Consider the following 19213-nt stretch of genomic DNA (forward strand, 5'->3'; position numbering starts at 1 on the left):
CTTCTCTGCTACCTTAAATAATTAATCTTTTTCAAAAACCATGGCAGTACATAGGAACAAAATGTGGGGTCATCTGAAATCTTTATCGACTAAAAGCCAGGGATAGAGTTTTGCAATGTCTAGAGTATCACGTTTTTGTGAGTTGGGGCTCGAGGAGTGGAAAACAAATTCTTGGTCTTGTGACTTCACAGACATGCTAATAATGCCAAGGGAATTTAAAACACTGGCTAAAGTGTTTTATGTTTTAGTAAAGAAATTGAGTGGCTCCAATAACATTCTGCTTGTAGAAGTTCTATTTAGGAACATAATTTAGAACAGAAATTATTTATTCCCACTAGTTCAGAATGATGTAAAGAGTTAGAATTTTTTTTTTTTTGCATTCTCTTTTGGTTATTCTCAGTGTTCTTTTGATTTAGTGTATCCACATTTCTCTCTCTTAATTTACATGGGAACAGATCTGTGAAAAAAATCATTGAAGTACTAGAATATCACGACTTCAGCATTTATATTAGCATTTTTATTTTCATGCATTTGTATTTTAATGTAGTAGGCATCTATAAAATATGAAATTAAAAACTACAGAAAATCTTAGAACTATATATCAACTTTAAGTACTTGGAGAGGATTACATTCTCTTTGTAATAGAAAAGCAGTTATTTCTGTAACAACTCTCACTCAACTTTTGATTCCAACATAAAATATGTGCAATTTTATGAGGAGAAACATTTTAAGTCTTTTAAAGTGTTTTAAAATGTATCATTGTATAGAAGTAAATAGGACAATAAATGGATTTATTAATTTAACATCTATTGATAATGCTTAACTTTTTGTTCACAGGGTTTCACAAACTGGACTAAACGAGATTTTAACCAGTTTATTAAAGCTAATGAGAAATATGGAAGAGATGACATTGATAACATAGCTCGAGAGGTAGAGGGCAAATCCCCTGAGGAGGTCATGGAGTATTCAGGTTTGTATATAATTTGAAACATGGTGTTGTATTTTAACATTATTCATTTATGTAGCACCAGTTTAATTGTACCTTTGTTCAGAGATGTTTTAAACTTTTATGAATAAGACATAGATGAGAGTATAAACTGTACTTGTATTTCTATGAAAAGATTATAAGATTTATCCTAACAAACTGACTGCTATTGTTTCTATCACCTAGCTAAAAGAGCCAAATAAAGCTCGATAAAACAAGGGTGGCTATTGGATAAGCATTGACAAAATTAGTTTCCCACCTTCCCACCTCTGGAATTTGGTCCTCTTCTGGTTCAGTTCTGAGATTCATATTCAGTGGACTGAATTCATGCCTTTCTTTCTAGGTCGTCCTTAATGTAGAGAGTTCCCGTCAGGCCCATTTAGATGCTCAAACACCCTCAGAGTTCCAACCTTTTCCAGAGAGTTCCTGTGGGTCCCATTAACTTGAGGCTAGTGGGCATAGAGCTGAAAAGGTTGCTTTAATCAATCTGTTAACTGGTCCTCGAATCGTCTCCCTCTCTTACTCACCTGTGTTGTTAAGCTCGACCAGAATCAGTGTAGCTGCTGAAGCATATGGATTTTTTTTACACTTACTGGTTTATTATAAAGGATATTGCAAAGGATACAGATGAAGCGTGTAGGGCAAGGTATGGGCCAAGGGGTGCAGCGCTTCAGTGCCCTCCCTGGGCACGCCACTCTCCAGAAACCTCCTCGTGTTTAGCTATCCAGAAATCTTATTAAAAATAGGTAAATATGTCTAGCAAGTTTTCTATATGTAGTATATAGGACTTTTCTAACTTCCAAATAGGTTCAGCTCTTAAAATTATAATTTGAAACAAGATGTTTAGAATCTAGAGCATTTTTTGTCATTGAAACAATCGCAAAGTAGGTTTAAGTTTCTATGATATACCCTGCCCCAAATCTATTTAACCTAACCACTGAAATTCTGTTTTTGCAATAGTAGGAAAGAAATATTACAGTAACAATAAATATACTAAAGATTAATAATGGCTAGGAACAGCTTTTAATTTATCTAGCATGCTAGTGCTTGAAGAAATCCAGATTTAAGTAGAGAGATTTTTTTTTTTCTTCTGGAAATCTAAAAGGGTCTTCTGGGGGGACTTTAGAGGTCAGTTGTATTGAGTTTTTATTACATATAACATTAAGTTTATGAACTTCCTTTTCCTTGATACCAGCATGACATTACTATTACTCTGAACATTTAGCACATAAATTTAGGGCATTTGGAGGCTTAGGGGAAAAAATAGATTGAAGAGAGAAATTTTAGCATCAAGAGTTGAATGAAAAGAATGTAAAAGGGTATGTGCAGAGAGATTTTTAAGAAGAATTTTCTTCAGAAGATAGGCAGGGAGATAACATCAGTGTGTGTGAAGTTGCAAGAAAAAATGTGATTTAAAAAGATTGTCCTGTCAGACATTCTTTCAAATTTGACACCAGGCCAGGTGGCATGACTAGCTCAGGACTATTTAATTGCTGCCTGCCAGGTTGGGGGCCATGTCACAGGGTGGGGACATTGCAATGAGTTTGTTGTAGTTGGTTACAGTAAGAGAAGAAATGTATACAATTGGCCACCCTTGAATATACAGTATCTTGTACATAGCAGTTGTTTAAATATTTGTTGAATGATTGAGTGAATGAATAAATGAACACAGGTGCTTATAAAAATCAGAGTGCTCACATACCTTTCTTGATAGGCTCTAAAAATGAAAAGCTTGAGGATGTGGAGTATGTCATTAAAAGGCCTTTCATTGAAGTCATAAGATGTGACATATTAATACAGCCAGATTATTTGGCTCATCTATAAAATCTGGTTGAGTGACTTGAAGTATTTTTCAGTGTGTATGCAATTAAAATCCCAATGAGGTTTTTTTTTTGTTGTTTTTTTTTTGTTTGTTTTTTGTTTTTTAATAATGAGAAAAGGGTATTCCAAGTAAGTTTAAAAACACACTATTGGTCATTGGAAATACCGTAAGATGATTACTGAGTGATTCCAAAAGCAAATGACAATTTCAGGAGAAATGGCTGCTCCATAGAAAAAATTTGAACAATCTGTTCATAATAGCTTGGTTTTTTTGTTTATTTGTTTGTTTTTGAGACAGAGCGTCACTCAGTCACCCAGGCTGGAGTGCAATGGCGTGATCTTGGCTCACTGCAGCCTCCACTTTCCGGGTTCAAGCAATTCTCCCGCTTCAGCTTCCCGAGTAGCTGGAATTACAGGCGCGCACCACCATGCGCAGCTAATTTTCATATTTTTAGTAGAGACGAGGTTTCACCATGTTGACCAGGCTGGTCTCAAACTCCCAACCTCAGGCAATCTGCCCACTTCGGCCTCCCAAAGTGCTGGGATTACGGTGTGAGCCACTGCGCCCGGCCCATAATTGTTTTTGCATGCTAGGAAGCTATATTCACTGTTTATATATTGCTCTCTCCTGTGTCTCTTTATGTGTTTGGTCCCTTTTCTATCATGTTTGAGTAAAAAGCCTATCTTACATCAGTGTCTGCACCATCTTTTGAAATCCTAGTCATTTGGGATGGATCATAAGATTCCATACTATTTCATGAAGGGAACATTGCTAGCCTAAAACCTTGTTGAGGTCTTATTTTTAAGTGAAAAGTTAGTAGTATTTAATAATTGAACATATTATATATATAAGATGAATGTGAATCTTAATTTTAAGAAGTACAAGCTTACTGCATTCTTTCCCATTAATTCCTTATTCTACAATTCCTTGGATTTATTTGCTTAAATAATAGGATTGTAAAGAAATAACTCTGTTTTTCAGCTGTATTTTGGGAACGTTGCAATGAATTACAGGACATTGAGAAAATTATGGCTCAAATTGAACGTGGAGAAGCAAGAATTCAACGAAGGATCAGTATCAAGAAAGCCCTGGATGCCAAAGTACTATATTTTATGTCAAATTATTATTAGATCGTCTTAATTGATATGGTGGTCAGCTTTGACTTCTTACTGCACGTTCAATTAAAAGCACTATTTTGTTTAAATACACAGATTGCAAGATACAAGGCTCCATTTCATCAGTTGCGCATTCAATATGGAACCAGCAAAGGAAAGAACTATACTGAGGAAGAAGATAGATTCTTGATTTGTATGTTACACAAAATGGGCTTTGATAGAGAAAATGTATATGAAGAATTAAGACAGTGTGTACGAAATGCTCCCCAGTTTAGATTTGACTGGTTTATCAAGTCTAGGACTGCCATGGTATGTATTCCTTTCTTACCGATTTCCTCCAACTTTTTATTTTGAAAAATTTCAGACGTCATATATCCTTCACCTAGATTCTCCAATTAACATTTTGGCACATTGGTGCTCTCTCTTTCTCTCTCTCTGTATATATATGTATACATATGCAGCACCTATACATACCTGTAGAATCTATACTTTGTATTAAAAATATGGGGGCATCTATATTCTATATTCTGAAATGCATATCTATAGTTTATATTTATAAGTATACTTAACTATATTTTGAACCATTTGAAAATTACTGACAATGTGAGTGTTCACCTCTAAATACTTAAGCATATATCTCCTAAGAATAATGACATTTTCTTACATAACCACCGTCCCACCTGAAAACATTGATTCAGTAATGTCATTTAGTATACAGTCCATGTGTAAGATTTTCCAGTGGCCCCCAAAATGCTCTTTATAGCTGTTTTTTTAAAATTGATGATCCTACAAGTTTCACACATTGCATTTCGTTGTTGGGTCTCTTTAATCTCTTTTAATCCACAACTTTTTGGTTTTCGTGATCATGACTTTTTAAAGGTGTCCAGGCTAGCTGTCTTGTAGAATGTCCCGCATTGTGGATTTGCCTCATTACTTATTGTAAGATTTAGGTTCAACATATTTGGCAAGAGTGCTATGGAAGTGATGTTATGTATTTTTTATTGCATCCCATCAGAAGGCACATTATGTCATGTTGTCACACTGTTGGTGATGCTAAGTTTGGTCACTTGTTAATGTGCTGATCTTCAGAGCTCTCCACTTTAGAGGTGTATTTTCCCATTTGTAATTAAGCAGATTATACTTGAGACTATGTGAGTGACTTAAAGATGGGCTTTCAATGAAAAGGAGTTGTTGCCTGAGTTGAGTTTTTTTTTTTTTTTAGGAAACAGAATATTTAAGTTGAAGAGATATTTTATTTTAGCTTATGTGATTTCCTCCATTACTTTCTAATGCGAATTGTGTTCCTATTCTAGTCCTACTTAGCAGTGGTGTTCACGATGATTTTGAAATACATGTAACACATTTTTAATGTTGACATTGTTAATCTTTTGTCAGCCAAGGTAATTAAGACAAAAGTAGATTTATGCAGCCTAAGAGTTAAAAGCAACCAGAAACTAACAATCCAAACAATATTTTTGTGACTAATCATAAAATAGGATACATTTTTCTTAGCTGCTACCTATCATAAATATCTTTTTGTCTAAAAGTTGGGACTGAGTGTGAAACAATGCTTAATATTTTGCTTGACTCACTTTATGTTTTCAGTTCAAGTTGAATAAAAAGAAAGGAAAAATCTGGGTTACTGTAGTGAAGACATTAATTTTGGCAGGTGCTTTAGAAGATCACATATTTGTTAAAACTTTAACAAAAATTTAGAGTGTGTGGAATATGTCCATCAAATTTATGAATGGTGTATGCTTGGAGAGCTAGCAGACATTTTAGACCAAGCCATGATCCAGAAGGAACTAGAGCAGTTGGAATGATGGGTCAGTTGAATCTAGCAACACAACATTTATTTATTTATTTATTTTGGTATGTATGTAGGCATTTATTTATTTATTTTGAGACGGAGTTTCACTCTTGTCACCCAGGCTGGAGTGCAGTGGTGCAATCTCGGCTCACTGCAACCTCCACCTCCCAGGTTCAAGCAGTTCTCCTGTCTCAGCCTCCCGAGTAGCTGGGATTACAGGCGCCTGCCACCACGTCCAGCTAACTTTTGTATTTTTAGTAGAGACGGAGTTTCACCATGTTGGCCAGGCTGGTCTCAAACTCCTGATCTCATGTGATCCACCCGCCTCAGCCTCCCAAAGTGCTGGGATTATAGGCATGAGCCATCGCGCCCAGCAAACATGACATTTAATAGGGATAAGTGTAAAGTGCTATACTTGTACAAAAGACTATGAAAAGATATATATGTTAGCAAGATACAGTAGGAAGAATTAAGAAAAGAATAAAAAAGATAGGTAATCTGTAACATGAAGGACTGAGGTTAGATATAGGGGAGAGTTGTTTTATAGGGTTCTTTGGGTCATTGAAATAGATTATTGAAGAACAATGTAGAATAGCTTTTCATCAGCCTTTGAAAGTGGAATTCTATTTTGACTCTCTGAAGACATTGGCGGTGAGTTACTTGGCCTTTTAAGGTCCCTTTTAGCACGGTGAATCTATGACTATGTTTAGCAGAGAACTCCTTTTAAAAGCCATGCGGGATAAATCTTTTAGCCATTTGGGGTTTTATACATGTAATGATTTAATTTAGAGCACCACTAACAGCTTGTAAAAGACAAATGCCTAGCTGCATTTGTCAGTTAATCATATTTTAGAACAAACATACCCTTTTCTGTGATAGAATAGTTATTGAATTTTGAGTTTTTATTTCAGTGATATTTTGCTATTTTTTTTAAAAGGTTGAGAGCTTAATGCTGTTTTCAGTTTCTGGAATCATTAAACCAGTAGGACGAAACGCATTCAAACTGCAAGGAAAATCTTATACTGTTTATAATGTGAACACAACTGTGGAACTACATAACCTTATTTTATTTTCTAAGAAAAATATCCAGTATAATATTACCAACCACTAGATGTCTCTGAACTCCCTTGTAAAAAATCTGTTTTTCCTCCATCTTCTTTTTACAAAACATTTACCTCTGTACTCTTTCTTTACCGAGAAATTTAAATCTCAAGTATATTTTCTAAAAAGCACATATTAACTATTTAAATGATCATAAAATGAAATCTTTTTTTGTCTGTTAAAGATGAAGACATTTCTGTCTTCAATTACCTTCTAGAAAGTGGAATTTACTATTTCTGAACAATCTTCAAAAACCTGCAATAGTTTATTTTGTATTTAAATATTTTAATTGAAAAGTTTTATTATTTTTTTCTATTAAATTTTTATTTCCCTTCTAGTTAATGGATAATTTTTGCTTATAATTCTGAATTTAGAGTATAAATAATATATTTTAAAATACACATACATTTGGAACTTCTTTTTAGAATATTTCATGATAATATCAACAATTAGGAAATTATAGAAATGGATTGATGGTCATTGATGATCTTCTTTTCCCCTTTCATTTTTAATAACTGTTCTGTATAGTGAATCACATTCACAATCTGGGAAGAGAAACTGCCCCCTTTGAAAGAGGCACTTGTGATTTCTGAAATACAAAGAAGTTGTTTCACTGAAAAATCCCATCTTAGAACTACAGAGAATGTAATTTGATATGTGAGTGTGTCACTGTGTTCAAATGAAAATCTCACTAATGATTGAACTTAGCTTACTAAAGATACCTTTAAAAATGATCTTGCTTAAAGATGACCCTTTTCTTTCTTAGCGACATGAATAGTGTGAAATGCATCTTATAAAAAGTAGAAACCTTGATAGTTATATTTTATTCAGAGATCTCAAAGTACTGAATTCATGGCTTCTGACTTAACTAACAGTCATAAAGTGCTTAAAGGCACGAACTTCTGCTTCTAAATATGACTCACTTTGAAAGCCTTCAGCTAAAGGTTGCAGATTTCTTTGAGGCTCTTTTTCATTTAAAAATGCTAGCTATACAAAAGAGAAAATGAGTTTCAGTTCAATTTCTCTGTACTAAAAGGATTGTGATTTCTTTCTCTGAGAATTTGTGTGGTCTTTAAGTAAGTAATCAGTCTCTATTGAACTACATAAACAAGTAGGAAGGATATGATCAACTTAGCTTTTTAAGCTCAGAGCATATGAATTGCCCTACCATTTTCTTTCTAAGAAAACCATCTTAGAATGAGGTCATAGTCTTAGGATAGTCAAAAACTATCAGAGTTAAAAGGACCTTTACCAAATAACCATAAGAGGAAGTAATACTTTGTATTTATGTGGTACGTTTTATATAATGCTTGCCAGTTCCTTTACCAACATTAGCTTAATTTTCTTGCCACTTCTTTTAGGAATGTCAGGAGAGTGTCTCTGTTCATTTAGTGACAGACTAAACGTGACTGGGAGATTCGAGAAGAATCTGAGAGGTCCAAAAGATCTAGCACATTAGTCAGTTTACTGCAAAGGACATGTGGAAAGAGTACCCAAAATTCAATCAGTATTTCTTTGTACCTTCTTAGATCTTTCTAAGTACTTAAAGTAGAAAAAGCAGAATTTAACTCTCTGAAATAAGGAACTTTTCTTGATAGAACCATTTATTGTATTATTTGCAGGGTTGCTTTGACTCTTAATTTTAGTTTTTTAAAAAAATCTTACCTTTTAACCTCTGGGGAGCTTTTTCCTTTTCCAGCCAGCTCAAGAGCTTGTGTGTACATTGCCTGTGGCCTTGGATATATTAGAGTTGAATCCGAGTATTAGTAATTAGTCATTACAATTACCCTGTCTGTTGTAGTAGTTTCAATGCATTTTTCTGATAGCATCTCAGACAGAGAATCACATACTGTGGTATACAATGTAATAAAAATTTTGTTATTACTGCTTGTCTTCAAATCACAGCTTTATTATAAATGAAAGTGTTTTCTATTTAAAAGGTAAGAAAATGACATTCTCCATTAGAATTGTAGGAAAAAAATACTTTTTAGAAAATACTGCTTTGGCTCTTTATTAACTTCCCTGTTTTTGGCTTATCAGGAGGTATTAAATATTAATTAGGTTATTGGTTCAGCACAGGATATTTTATAAATTATCAGTCCAGTCAGAAATGGATTTTCTTTACAGATACTTTAGAAAAATGACAGTCAAATTAAAAAATTGCCAACTTGTTCTATAGTCACAGTAACACTTCTTTTTGCTGCTTATGGAGTGTAGTCTAGGAAAATTTCATAAGGAAAGACAGCTACTCATGATTTTTAATTTCCATGTTAGTACTTAATTGTGTGATAACAGCTAATTTTTTTTTTTCTCGGCTTACTGCAACCTCCGTCTCCCGGGTTCAAGTGATTCTTGTGCCTCAGCCTCCCAAGTAGCTGGGATTACAGGTGCACACCACTATGACCGGCTAATTTTTAATGTTTTTGGTAGAGATGGGATTTCACCATATTGGCCAGGCTGGTCTTGAACTCCTGACCTCAAGTGATCCGCCCACCTTGATCTCCCAAAGTGCTGGGATAACAGGCATGAGCCACTGCGCCCGGCCTAATATTGATATTTTAGAGCATTACATTCTTAGTAGAGTATGAAAAATATGAATTAATACATCATTGGTAAAATTGATAAACTATAAAATGTACTGATGGGTTCTTCTTGACTATAGAATTAAAATATTTGAAACCACATATATTTATGCACTTAGGAATTTATTACTTCCTCATGCACTTAAAAGACTAAAATGTTCTTTTCTTATTAAAATTTTAATTTTTTAACAACAGGGTCTTTATCGCTCTTGCCCAGCTGGAGTGCAGTGGCATGATCACGGGTCACTGCAGCCTAAAACTCCTGCACTCAAGCAAACCTCCCACCTCAGCCTCCGAAGTAGCCAAGACTACAGGCGCATGTCACTGCACACAGCTGGCCTTTTCAGTTTTTGTGAAGATGGGGTCTCACTGTGTTGCCCAGGCTGGTCTTGAACTCCTGGGTTCAAGCAGTCCTCCTGCCTTGGCCTCCCAAAGTATCAGGATTACAGGCATGAGCCACTGTGCCTGGCCACAATTATTAATAGTTATATTTAAAGAGACCAGCATAGCACTTGACTCAGAGTAGGCGTTCAGTGAATAAATGGGCATAGAACTGTTGTATTTAAGTTTGCTTCCATCCCATAGACTCCTACAGTTGGACCAGATTTGGATAGAATGCGAGCAGATATGCCAGTGGGTTGGAGTTCATTTTAATTTTCCTTTAATCTAACTTTTTCTAAGGTTAGACTTTATTTGGCTATCATCCCTGCAGCTTTTATTTATTCATAAGCTTGAATAGCCAGTTATAAATGTGTTTTATTATGCAGCAATAGTGTTCGATTTGGTACCTTGAACTGTTGTAACAATCTGACATAAGATACAATTAATGCACTAACGGGGTGCATTTAAGGTATTTATTCTTACGCATTACCTTGTGAGGAAGTGATACAACATTTTCTTTTTTTTCTTTTTTCTTTTTTTTTGAGACGGAGTCTTGCTGTGTTGCCAGGCTGGAGTGCAGTGGTGCAATCTCAGCTCACTGCAACCTCTGCTTCCCGGGATCAAGTGATTCTCCTGCCTCAGCCTCCCGAGTAGCTGGGACTACAGGCCTGTGCCACCACACCCAGCTAATGTTTTGTATTTTTAGTAGAGATGAGGTTTCACCATGTTGGCCCAGATGGTCTCGATTTCTTGACCTCATGATCTGCCCACCTCGGCCTCCTAAAGTGCTGGGATTACAGGTGTGAGCCACTGTGCCCAGTGATACAGTAGTTTCTAAACAGCAATGCTTAAGCAGCAGCAGTTACATAAAAGCATCATAACATTTAATACTTGTTTGTGAAATGTAGGACATGTTTATTTGAATATTAACTCTCATATAATTGCCTGTGTGCATTTTAGTATAGACTGCCATTGCTTTTTGTTAGTATGATAGAGATTCAAAAGTGACTAGGAACCTGGGAAATATACTGCAGAATGTATAGGTGAAGACATCGATTAAAAAAGAGCAAAGGTGAAACAGTGTCCATTTTGTTTTACTAAGAGCTGTAGAAGAAAATTCTGACCTCATAGAACTTTACCTACAAATTCAGAGGCACAAATGTGGAGTGGAGTTTTTTGTGTGCCCTTGCTCATTCAGCTGCTTTTGACTTTCAACCATAACAGGCACAGACCTTCTGTCATTCAGACTTAGGTAGGCTTAGTGTCTAGGATTTTAGTACATAGGAAATGTAATGTGGATCCTCTTTAATCTCTTTCAATAAGTCACTTCAAGTCTACTGATGCTTTCTCTGCCTTTTGAATTGATGCTTTGAAGCTGAGTATTGGAGCAAAGGATATTTGAACTTAGTGCCCAGGATGATTGATATTCACCACACACTAAGGGGCAGTGCCGCTCACTGCAAACATTACATCATTTATTAAAGGTGGAGATACATATCCTAGTATTCAAAAAGTGAAACTTGAGTGACTTTGCTTTGAATAGAATCATAAACCGTTAAAAAGGTATGGAGAAGCAAGGCAGCACAATTTTGTTTAAAGTGAAGCTGAGTCTGTAGCTTAAAACAGGACTTGCAAACTGTGGCCCACCACCTGTTTTTGTGTGGCCTGAAAGCAAAGAATGATTTTTATATTTTTAAGTGGTTGAAAAAAATCAGAAGAAGGATATTTTGCTGCAACATGTGAAAATGATACAAAATTCACATTCTAGGGTTCATAAGTATGATTTTTTTTGGAAAATGGCCACACATTTGTTTATGTATTGTCTTTGGCTGTTTTCATGCTACAATGGCAGAGCTAAATAGTTGTGACAGAGATTGTGTGGTCTGCAAAGTCAAAAATATTTGCTGTCAGGCTCTTTATAGAAACAATGTACCAACACCTGGCTTAAAAGTATGTGTAAGAAAGGTGGAAAGAATTAGAAGGAAGGGTTGATACAAGTGTTACACAATTCTATAAGAAATGGGTTAAGTGAAGGATGGGTGTATAAAGGAGAGGATATTGAGCCTTAAAGAGGAGTATCTGGGGACCTAGGGGTGACTGTGATAGAGGCATGGGAACTTGCTTGAAGTATGTGAAAGATTGTCATATGGAAGAGGAAATCAGCTTGTTCTCTAATGTCTACAAAAGTTAGACCTAGAACCAATTTTTGGAAACCATGAGGTAGCAAATTATAGCTTTGCATAAAGGAACATTTTTAACTTGTCCAAAGTTGGAATAGCCAGCCTTGTGAGGTAGTGAGTACCACATCATTGGAATAATTCAGACAGGCTGTACAACTAATTAGCAAGGACCTAGTAGTAGGGATTCAAACGTCAACCTGAATGACTTTTAAAATTTCCTTTATGATTTTATGAACTACTAGTGAGAATCTGTATCAAGAAAAGATTTCTGAGTACATACTACACTTTTGATTACATCACTCCTCCTGCTCAAAAATTGTTTATAGGATCCTTTTGTCAATGGAATTAAGTAAACATTTTAAGTTCTTTGTTCTTAGTTCCCAGGTTCTTTACACAGGCACACATTGGAGATATTGCAGGTTCAGTTCCAGACCACCACAATAAAGCAAATGTCACAATAAAGCAAGTCACATGAATTTTTTGGTTTCTCAGTGCATATACAAGTTTTGTCTATAAGGCGAGCAATAGCATTATGTCTAAGAAAGTACTTACTTTAATTAAAAATACTTTACTGCTTAAAAATGTTAACAATCATCTGAGCCTTTAGCAAGTTGTAATCTTTTTGCTGGTGGAGGGTCTTGCCTCAGTGTGAATGGCTGCTGACTGATCAGGGTGGTGGTTGCAATTTCTTCAGAGAAGACAGCAATGAAGTGTGCCACATTGATTGACTCCTCCTTTCACAAAAGATTTATCTTTGGCATGTGATGCTGTTTTATAGCATGTTACAGTAGAGCTTCTTTCAAAATTGGAGTCAGTCCTCTCAAATCTTGCCAATCCTTTATTAACTAATTTTATGTATAATTCTGAATCCTTTGTTGTCATCTCAACAGTGTTCACAGCATCTTCACCGGGAGTAGATGCCTTCCCAAGTAACCACTTTCTTTGTTCATCCATAAGAATCAGCTCCTCATCCATTCAAGTTTTATCATGAAATTGCAGCATTTCAGTCACATCTTCAGGCTCCACTTCTAATTCTAGTTCTCTTGCTATTTCCACCACATCTGCAGTGACTTCCTCCACTAAAGTCTTGAATCCCTCAAAGTCGTCCATGAGGATTGGAGTCACCTTCTTCCAAACTTTTGTTAATATTGACATTTTGACTTCCTTCCATGAATCACAAATGTTCTTAATGGCATCTAGAATGATGAATCCTTTCCAGAAGCTTTTCAATTTACTTTGCCCAGATCCATCAGAGGAATCACTATTTATGGCAGCTATAGTCTTATAAAATGTATTTCTTAAATAATATGACTTGAAAGTCAGAATTACTCCTTGATCCATGGGCTGCAAATGAATGTTGTATTAACAGGCATGAAAACCATCAATATTCTTATATGTTATCTCCAGCGAAACTCTTGGGTGACCAGGTGCAATGTCAAAGAGCAATAATATTTTAAAATGAATCTTTTTTTGAGGAGTAGGGTCTCAACAGTGGGTTTAAAATATTCAGAAAACTTTTTTTTTTTTTTTAATTTATTTATTATTATTATACTTTAAGTTGTAGGGTACATGTGCATAACATGCAGGTTTGTTACATATGTATACTTGTGCCATGTTAGTCTGCTGCACCCATCAACTCGTCATTTACATCAGGTATAACTCCCAATGCAATCCCTCCCCCCTCCCCCCTCCCCATGATAGGCCCCGGTGTGTGATGTTCCCCTTCCTGAGTCCAAGTGATCTCGTTGTTCAGTTCCCACCTATGAGTGAGAACATGCGGTGTTTGGTTTTCTGTTCTTGTGATAGTTTGCTAAGAATGATGGTTTCCAGCTGCATCCATGTCCCTACAAAGGACGCAAACTCATCCTTTTTTATGGCTGCATAGTATTCCATGGTGTATATGTGCCACATTTTCTTAATCCAATCTGTCACTGATGGACATTTGGGTTGATTCCAAGTCTTTGCTTTTTTTTTTTTTTTTTTTTTTTTTTTTTTTTTTTTTTTTTTTTTTTATCCCCAGTAATGGGATGGCTGGGTCATATGGTACATCTAGTTCTAGATCCTTGAGGAATCGCCATACTGTTTTCCATAATGGTTGAACTAGTTTACAATCCCACCAACAGTGTAAAAGTGTTCCTATTTCTCCACATCCTCTCCAGCACCTGTTGTTTCCTGACTTTTTAATGATCGCCATTCTAACTGGTGTGAGATGGTATCTCATTGTGGTTTTGATTTGCATTTCTCTGATGGCCAGTGATGATGAGCATTTTTTCATGTGTCTGTTGGCTGTATGAATGTCTTCTTTTGAGAAATGTCTGTTCATATCCTTTGCCCACTTTTTGATGGGGTTGTTTGTTTTTTTCTTGTAAATTTGTTTGAGTTCTTTGTAGGTTCTGGATATTAGCCCTTTGTCAGATGAGTAGATTGCAAAAATTTTCTCCCATTCTGTAGGTTGCCTGTTCACTCTGATGGTAGTTTCTTTTGCTGTGCAGAAGCTCTTTAGTTTAATTAGATCCCATTTGTCAATTTTAGCTTTTGCTGCCGTTGCTTTTGGTGTTTTAGACATGAAGTCTTTGCCCATGCCTATGTCCTGAATGGTACTACCTAGGTTTTCCTCTAGGATTTTTATGGTATTAGGTCTAACATTTAAGTCTCTAATCCATCTTGAATTAATTTTCGTATAAGGAGTAAGGAAAGGATCCAGTTTCAGCTTTCTACTTATGGCTAGCCAATTTTCCCAGCACCATTTATTAAATAGGGAATCCTTTCCCCATTTCTTGTTTTTCTCAGGTTTGTCAAAGATCAGATGGCTGTAGATGTGTGGTATTATTTCTGAGGACTCTGTTCTGTTCCATTGGTCTATATCTCTGTTTTGGTACCAGTACCATGCTGTTTTGGTTACTGTAGCCTTGTAGTATAGTTTGAAGTCAGGTAGCGTGATGCCTCCAGCTTTGTTCTTTTGACTTAGGATTGTCTTGGAGATGCGGGCTCTTTTTTGGTTCCATATGAACTTTAAAGCAGTTTTTTCCAATTCTGTGAAGAAACTATACTATAAATAGTGCTGTCACCCCAGGCTTTGTTGTTCCATTTCTAGAGCTAAGGTAGAGTGGATTTAGCATAATTTTTAAGGGCCCTAGGATTTTTCAGAATAATAAATGAGCATTGGTTTCAATTTAAAGTCACCAGCTGCATTAGCCCCTAACGAGTAAACATGTCATTTGAAGCTTTGAAGCTGGGCATCCGCTTTTCCTCTCTAGTTATGAAAGTCCTAGATGGCATCATCTTCTAATATCAGGGTATTTTGTCTCCATTGAAAGTTCATTGGTTAGTGTGGCCACCCTCATCAATTATCTTAGCTAGATTTTTCTGGATAACTTGCTGCAGCTTCTCCATCAGCACTTGCTGTTTCCCCTTGCACTCTTATGTTACGGAAACAGCGTCTTTCTTTAAACTTCATGAAACAACCTCCACCAACTTTAAACTTTTCTTCTGCACCTTCCTCACCTCTCTCAGCCTTCATAGAATTTTGAAGAGTTAGGATCTTGCTCTGAATGAGGCTTTGGCTTAAGGGAATGTTGTGAATGTTGTGGCTGGTTTGATCTATCCAGACCACTAAAACTTTTTCCATGCAGCAATAAGGCTGTTTGACTTTCTTATCACTTGTGTGTTCAGTGGCGTAGCACTTTTTTTTTTTTTTTAAATATACTTTACGTTCTGGGATACATGTGCAGAACATGCAGGTTTGTTACATAGGTATACATGTGCCATGGTGGTTTGCTGCACCCATCAATCCAGCATCTACATTAGGTATTTCTCCTAATGCTATCCCTCCCTTAGTGTCCCACCCCCCAACAGGCCCTAGTGTATGATGTTCCCCTCCTTGTGTCCATGTGTTCTCATTGTTCAACTCCCACTTATGAGTGAGAACATGCTGTGTTTGGTTTTCTGTCCTTGGGTTAGTTTGCTGAGAATGATGGTTTCCAGCTTCATCCATGTCCCTGCAAAGGACATGAACTCATCTTTTTTTATGGCTGCATAGTATTCCATGGGGTATATGTGCCACATTTTCTTTATCCAGTCTATCATTGATGGGCATTTGGGTTGGTTCCAAGTCTTTGCTATTGTGAACAGTGCTGCAGTAAACATACATGTGCATGTGTCTTTATATTAGAATGATTTCTAATCCTTTGGGTATATACCCAGTAATGGGATTGCTGGGTTAAATGGTATTTCTGGTTCTAGATCCTTGAGGAATTGCCACGCTGTCTTCCACACTGGAGGAACTGGTCGACCTAATTTACACTCCCACCAACAGTGTAAAAGCATTCCTATTTCTCCACATCCTCTCCAGCATCTGTTGTTTCCTGACTTTTTAATGATTGCCATTCTAACTGGTGTGAGATGGTGTCTCATTGTGGTTTTGATTTGCATTTCTCTAATGACCAGTGATGTTGAGCTTTTTTTCATATGTTAGTTGGCTGCATAAATGTCTTGTTTTGAGATGTCTGTTCATATCCTTTGCCCACTGTTTAATGGGGTTGTTTGGGTTTTTTTCTTGTAAATTTGTTTAAGTTCCTTGTAGATTCTGGATATTAGCCCTTTATCAGATGGATACATTGCAGAGATTTTCTCCCATTCTGTAGTTTGCCTGTTCACTCTGATGATAGTTTCTTTTGCTGTGTAGAAGCTCTTTAATTTAAGTACATCCCATTTTTCAGTTTTGGCTTTTGTTGTCATTGCTTTTGGTGTTTTACTCATGAAGTCTTTGCCCAGGCCTGTGTCCTGAATGGTATTGCCTAGGTTTTCTTCTAAGGTTTTTATGGTTTTAGGTCTTATGTTTAAGTCTTTAATTCATCTTGAGTTAATTTTTGTATAAGGTGTAGGAAGGGGTCTAGTTTCAGTTTTCTGCATATGACTAGCCAGTTTTCCCAATACCATTTATTAAATAGGGAATCCTTTCCCCATTTCTTGTTTTTGTCAGGTTTGTCAAAGATCAGATGGTTAGATGTGTGGTGTTATTTCTGAGGCTTCTGTTCTGTTCCATTGGTCTGTATATCTGCTTTGGTACCAATACCATGCTGTTTTGGTTACTGTAGCCTTGTAGTATAGTTTAAAGTCAGGTAGCGTGATACCTCCAGTTTTGTTCTTTTTGTTTAGGATTGTCTTGGCTCTACGGGCTATTTTTTGGTTCCATATGAAATTTAAAGTAGTTTTTTCTAATTCTGTGAAGAAAGTCAAGGTAGCTTGATGGGGATAGCTTTAATCTATAAATTACTTTGGGCAGTATTGCCATTTTCATGATATTGATTCTTCCTATCCATGAGCATGGAATGTTTTTCTATTTGTTTGTGTCCTCTCTTATTTCCTTGAGTAGTGGTTTGTAGTTCTCTTTGAAGAGGTCCTTCCCCTTGTAAGTTGTATTCCTAGATATTTTATCCTCATGGTAGCAATTGTGAGTTGGAGTTCACTCATGATTTGGCTCTCTGTTTGTCTATTATTGGTGTATAGGTATGCTTGTGATTATTGCATAGATTTTGTATCCTGAGACTTTGCTGAAGTTGCTTATCAGCTTAAGGAGATTTTGGGCTGAGACAGTGGGGTTTTCTAAATATACAATCATGTCATCTGCAAACAGAGACAATTTGACTTCCTCTCTTCCTATTTGAATACCGTTTCTTTCCTTCTCTTGCCTGATTGCCCTGGCCAAAACTTCCACTACTATGTTGAATAGGAGTGGTGAGAGAGGACATCCTTCTGTTGTGCCGGTTTTCATAGGGAATACTTCCAGTGGAATAGCAGTTTTAATTTCCTCCAAGAGTGTTTCCTTTGCATTCACAACTTGGCTAGTTGTTTAGCTCAAGAGGCCTAGCTTTTGGCCTGTCTTAACTTCCTCACTAAGCTTAATCATTTCTAGCTTTTAATTTAGAGTAAGTCCTTTCCTTTTATTTGAACACCTAGGGGCCATTTTAGAGTTATAATTAGCCCTATTTCTATATCATTGTGTCTCAGGGAATAGAGAGAAGTGTGAGGGAGGGAGAGAGATGGGGGAACGGCTGGTCATTAGAGTGGTCGGAATACACACAACATTTATAAATAAAGTTGGCCATCTAATGTGGATGTGATTCGTGGTACCCCAAAATGATTATGATAGTAACATAAAAGACCACTGATCTCAGGTCACTGTAACAGATACAGTAATGATGATTTTTGAAATATTGTGAGAATTACCAACATGTGACACAGAGACATGAAGTAAACATATCCTCTTGGAAAAATGGCACCCATAGACTTGTTCAGTGCAGGATTGCTACAGACTTTCAATTTGTAAAAGCACAATATCTATGAAGCTCAGTAAAGTGAAGTGCAATAAAACAAGATATGCCTGTACTTTGATCCTAACTTAGCTGTATTCATCACTCATGCTGTGCAACATTTCCCAAGTTGATTTCTACCAAATGTTGTTCCAGGGTGTGCAAATAGATGACATGCAGAACAAGAGTTCTGTGTTCAGATAGAGTTGGGACATGCTGGTGATACTGAATCCTACCATTCACATTTCCACTCTGCATTAGAATGCTAAAAGCTCTGAGAAGTCCTATCATAAAGACATTTGTTTAACATTTTAAAAAACCAACATTTCCCATATACATTTGAACACAGGAATTTTTTGCCACAGCTATTAACACTACAGAGCAGTTTTCTATTTGTTATTTTCCTATTCTTTTCTGTTGTCTTTATTGTTTTTGCATCTCCTCTTTTCCTCTTATGTGCTGTTTTTCTCCAACTTCATTTTTAAATCCAGTGTGGGGAAATAGTGAGAGAAAGAGATAATTAGACTATAGAATTGTGGAAACAGTTTGAGGTCCTATGAACAATTCCCTGTAATCCCCCACAAAATAGGAAGATAAAGATGTACAAGAGTCTAGCAGAATATATGAAAGGAGAAATTATAGAAAAAGAAGTGATTTTGACATCATGAAATTTCTCATAGTCATTTCATAGTCACTTATTCAATAAATGAGTCATTTTTTATTGGTAATCTAGCTTTTCTCCTTTTAACTTCTAGTTTTAGCTAGTGTTCTGTTTATGATAATGTATGTTGCATTAGGCAGTCATGAAGCATGTGAATAAAAAAATGGAGCTATTATCTATAGAGAACATGACATGACCTATGCTAGGAAGGTAACACCTATATCTGCCCATTCCTCGATGTCTTTCTCTAGAGTCTTAGATTATT

The 19213-nt window shown here is 36.2% G+C and overlaps 1 protein-coding gene across 6 annotated transcripts in view; it reads left to right on the forward strand.

Moving 5' to 3' along the window:
- The window catches only part of SMARCA1 (SWI/SNF related, matrix associated, actin dependent regulator of chromatin, subfamily a, member 1), a 77868-nt gene that overhangs the window by 53579 nt on the left and 5076 nt on the right, over positions 1-19213 (forward strand). For all 6 annotated transcript variants that reach the window (XM_009198229.2, XM_009198230.2, XM_003918254.3 and 3 more), the window contains 3 exons: positions 838-970; positions 3789-3907; positions 4019-4231. In XM_009198229.2, the coding sequence (XP_009196493.1) occupies positions 838-970; positions 3789-3907; positions 4019-4231 (465 nt within the window). The remainder of the gene's footprint in view (positions 1-837; positions 971-3788; positions 3908-4018; positions 4232-19213) is intronic.

The sequence above is a fragment of the Papio anubis genome, chromosome X (genome assembly GCF_008728515.1).
Source record: "Papio anubis isolate 15944 chromosome X, Panubis1.0, whole genome shotgun sequence".
Lineage (NCBI taxonomy): Eukaryota > Metazoa > Chordata > Mammalia > Primates > Cercopithecidae > Papio > Papio anubis.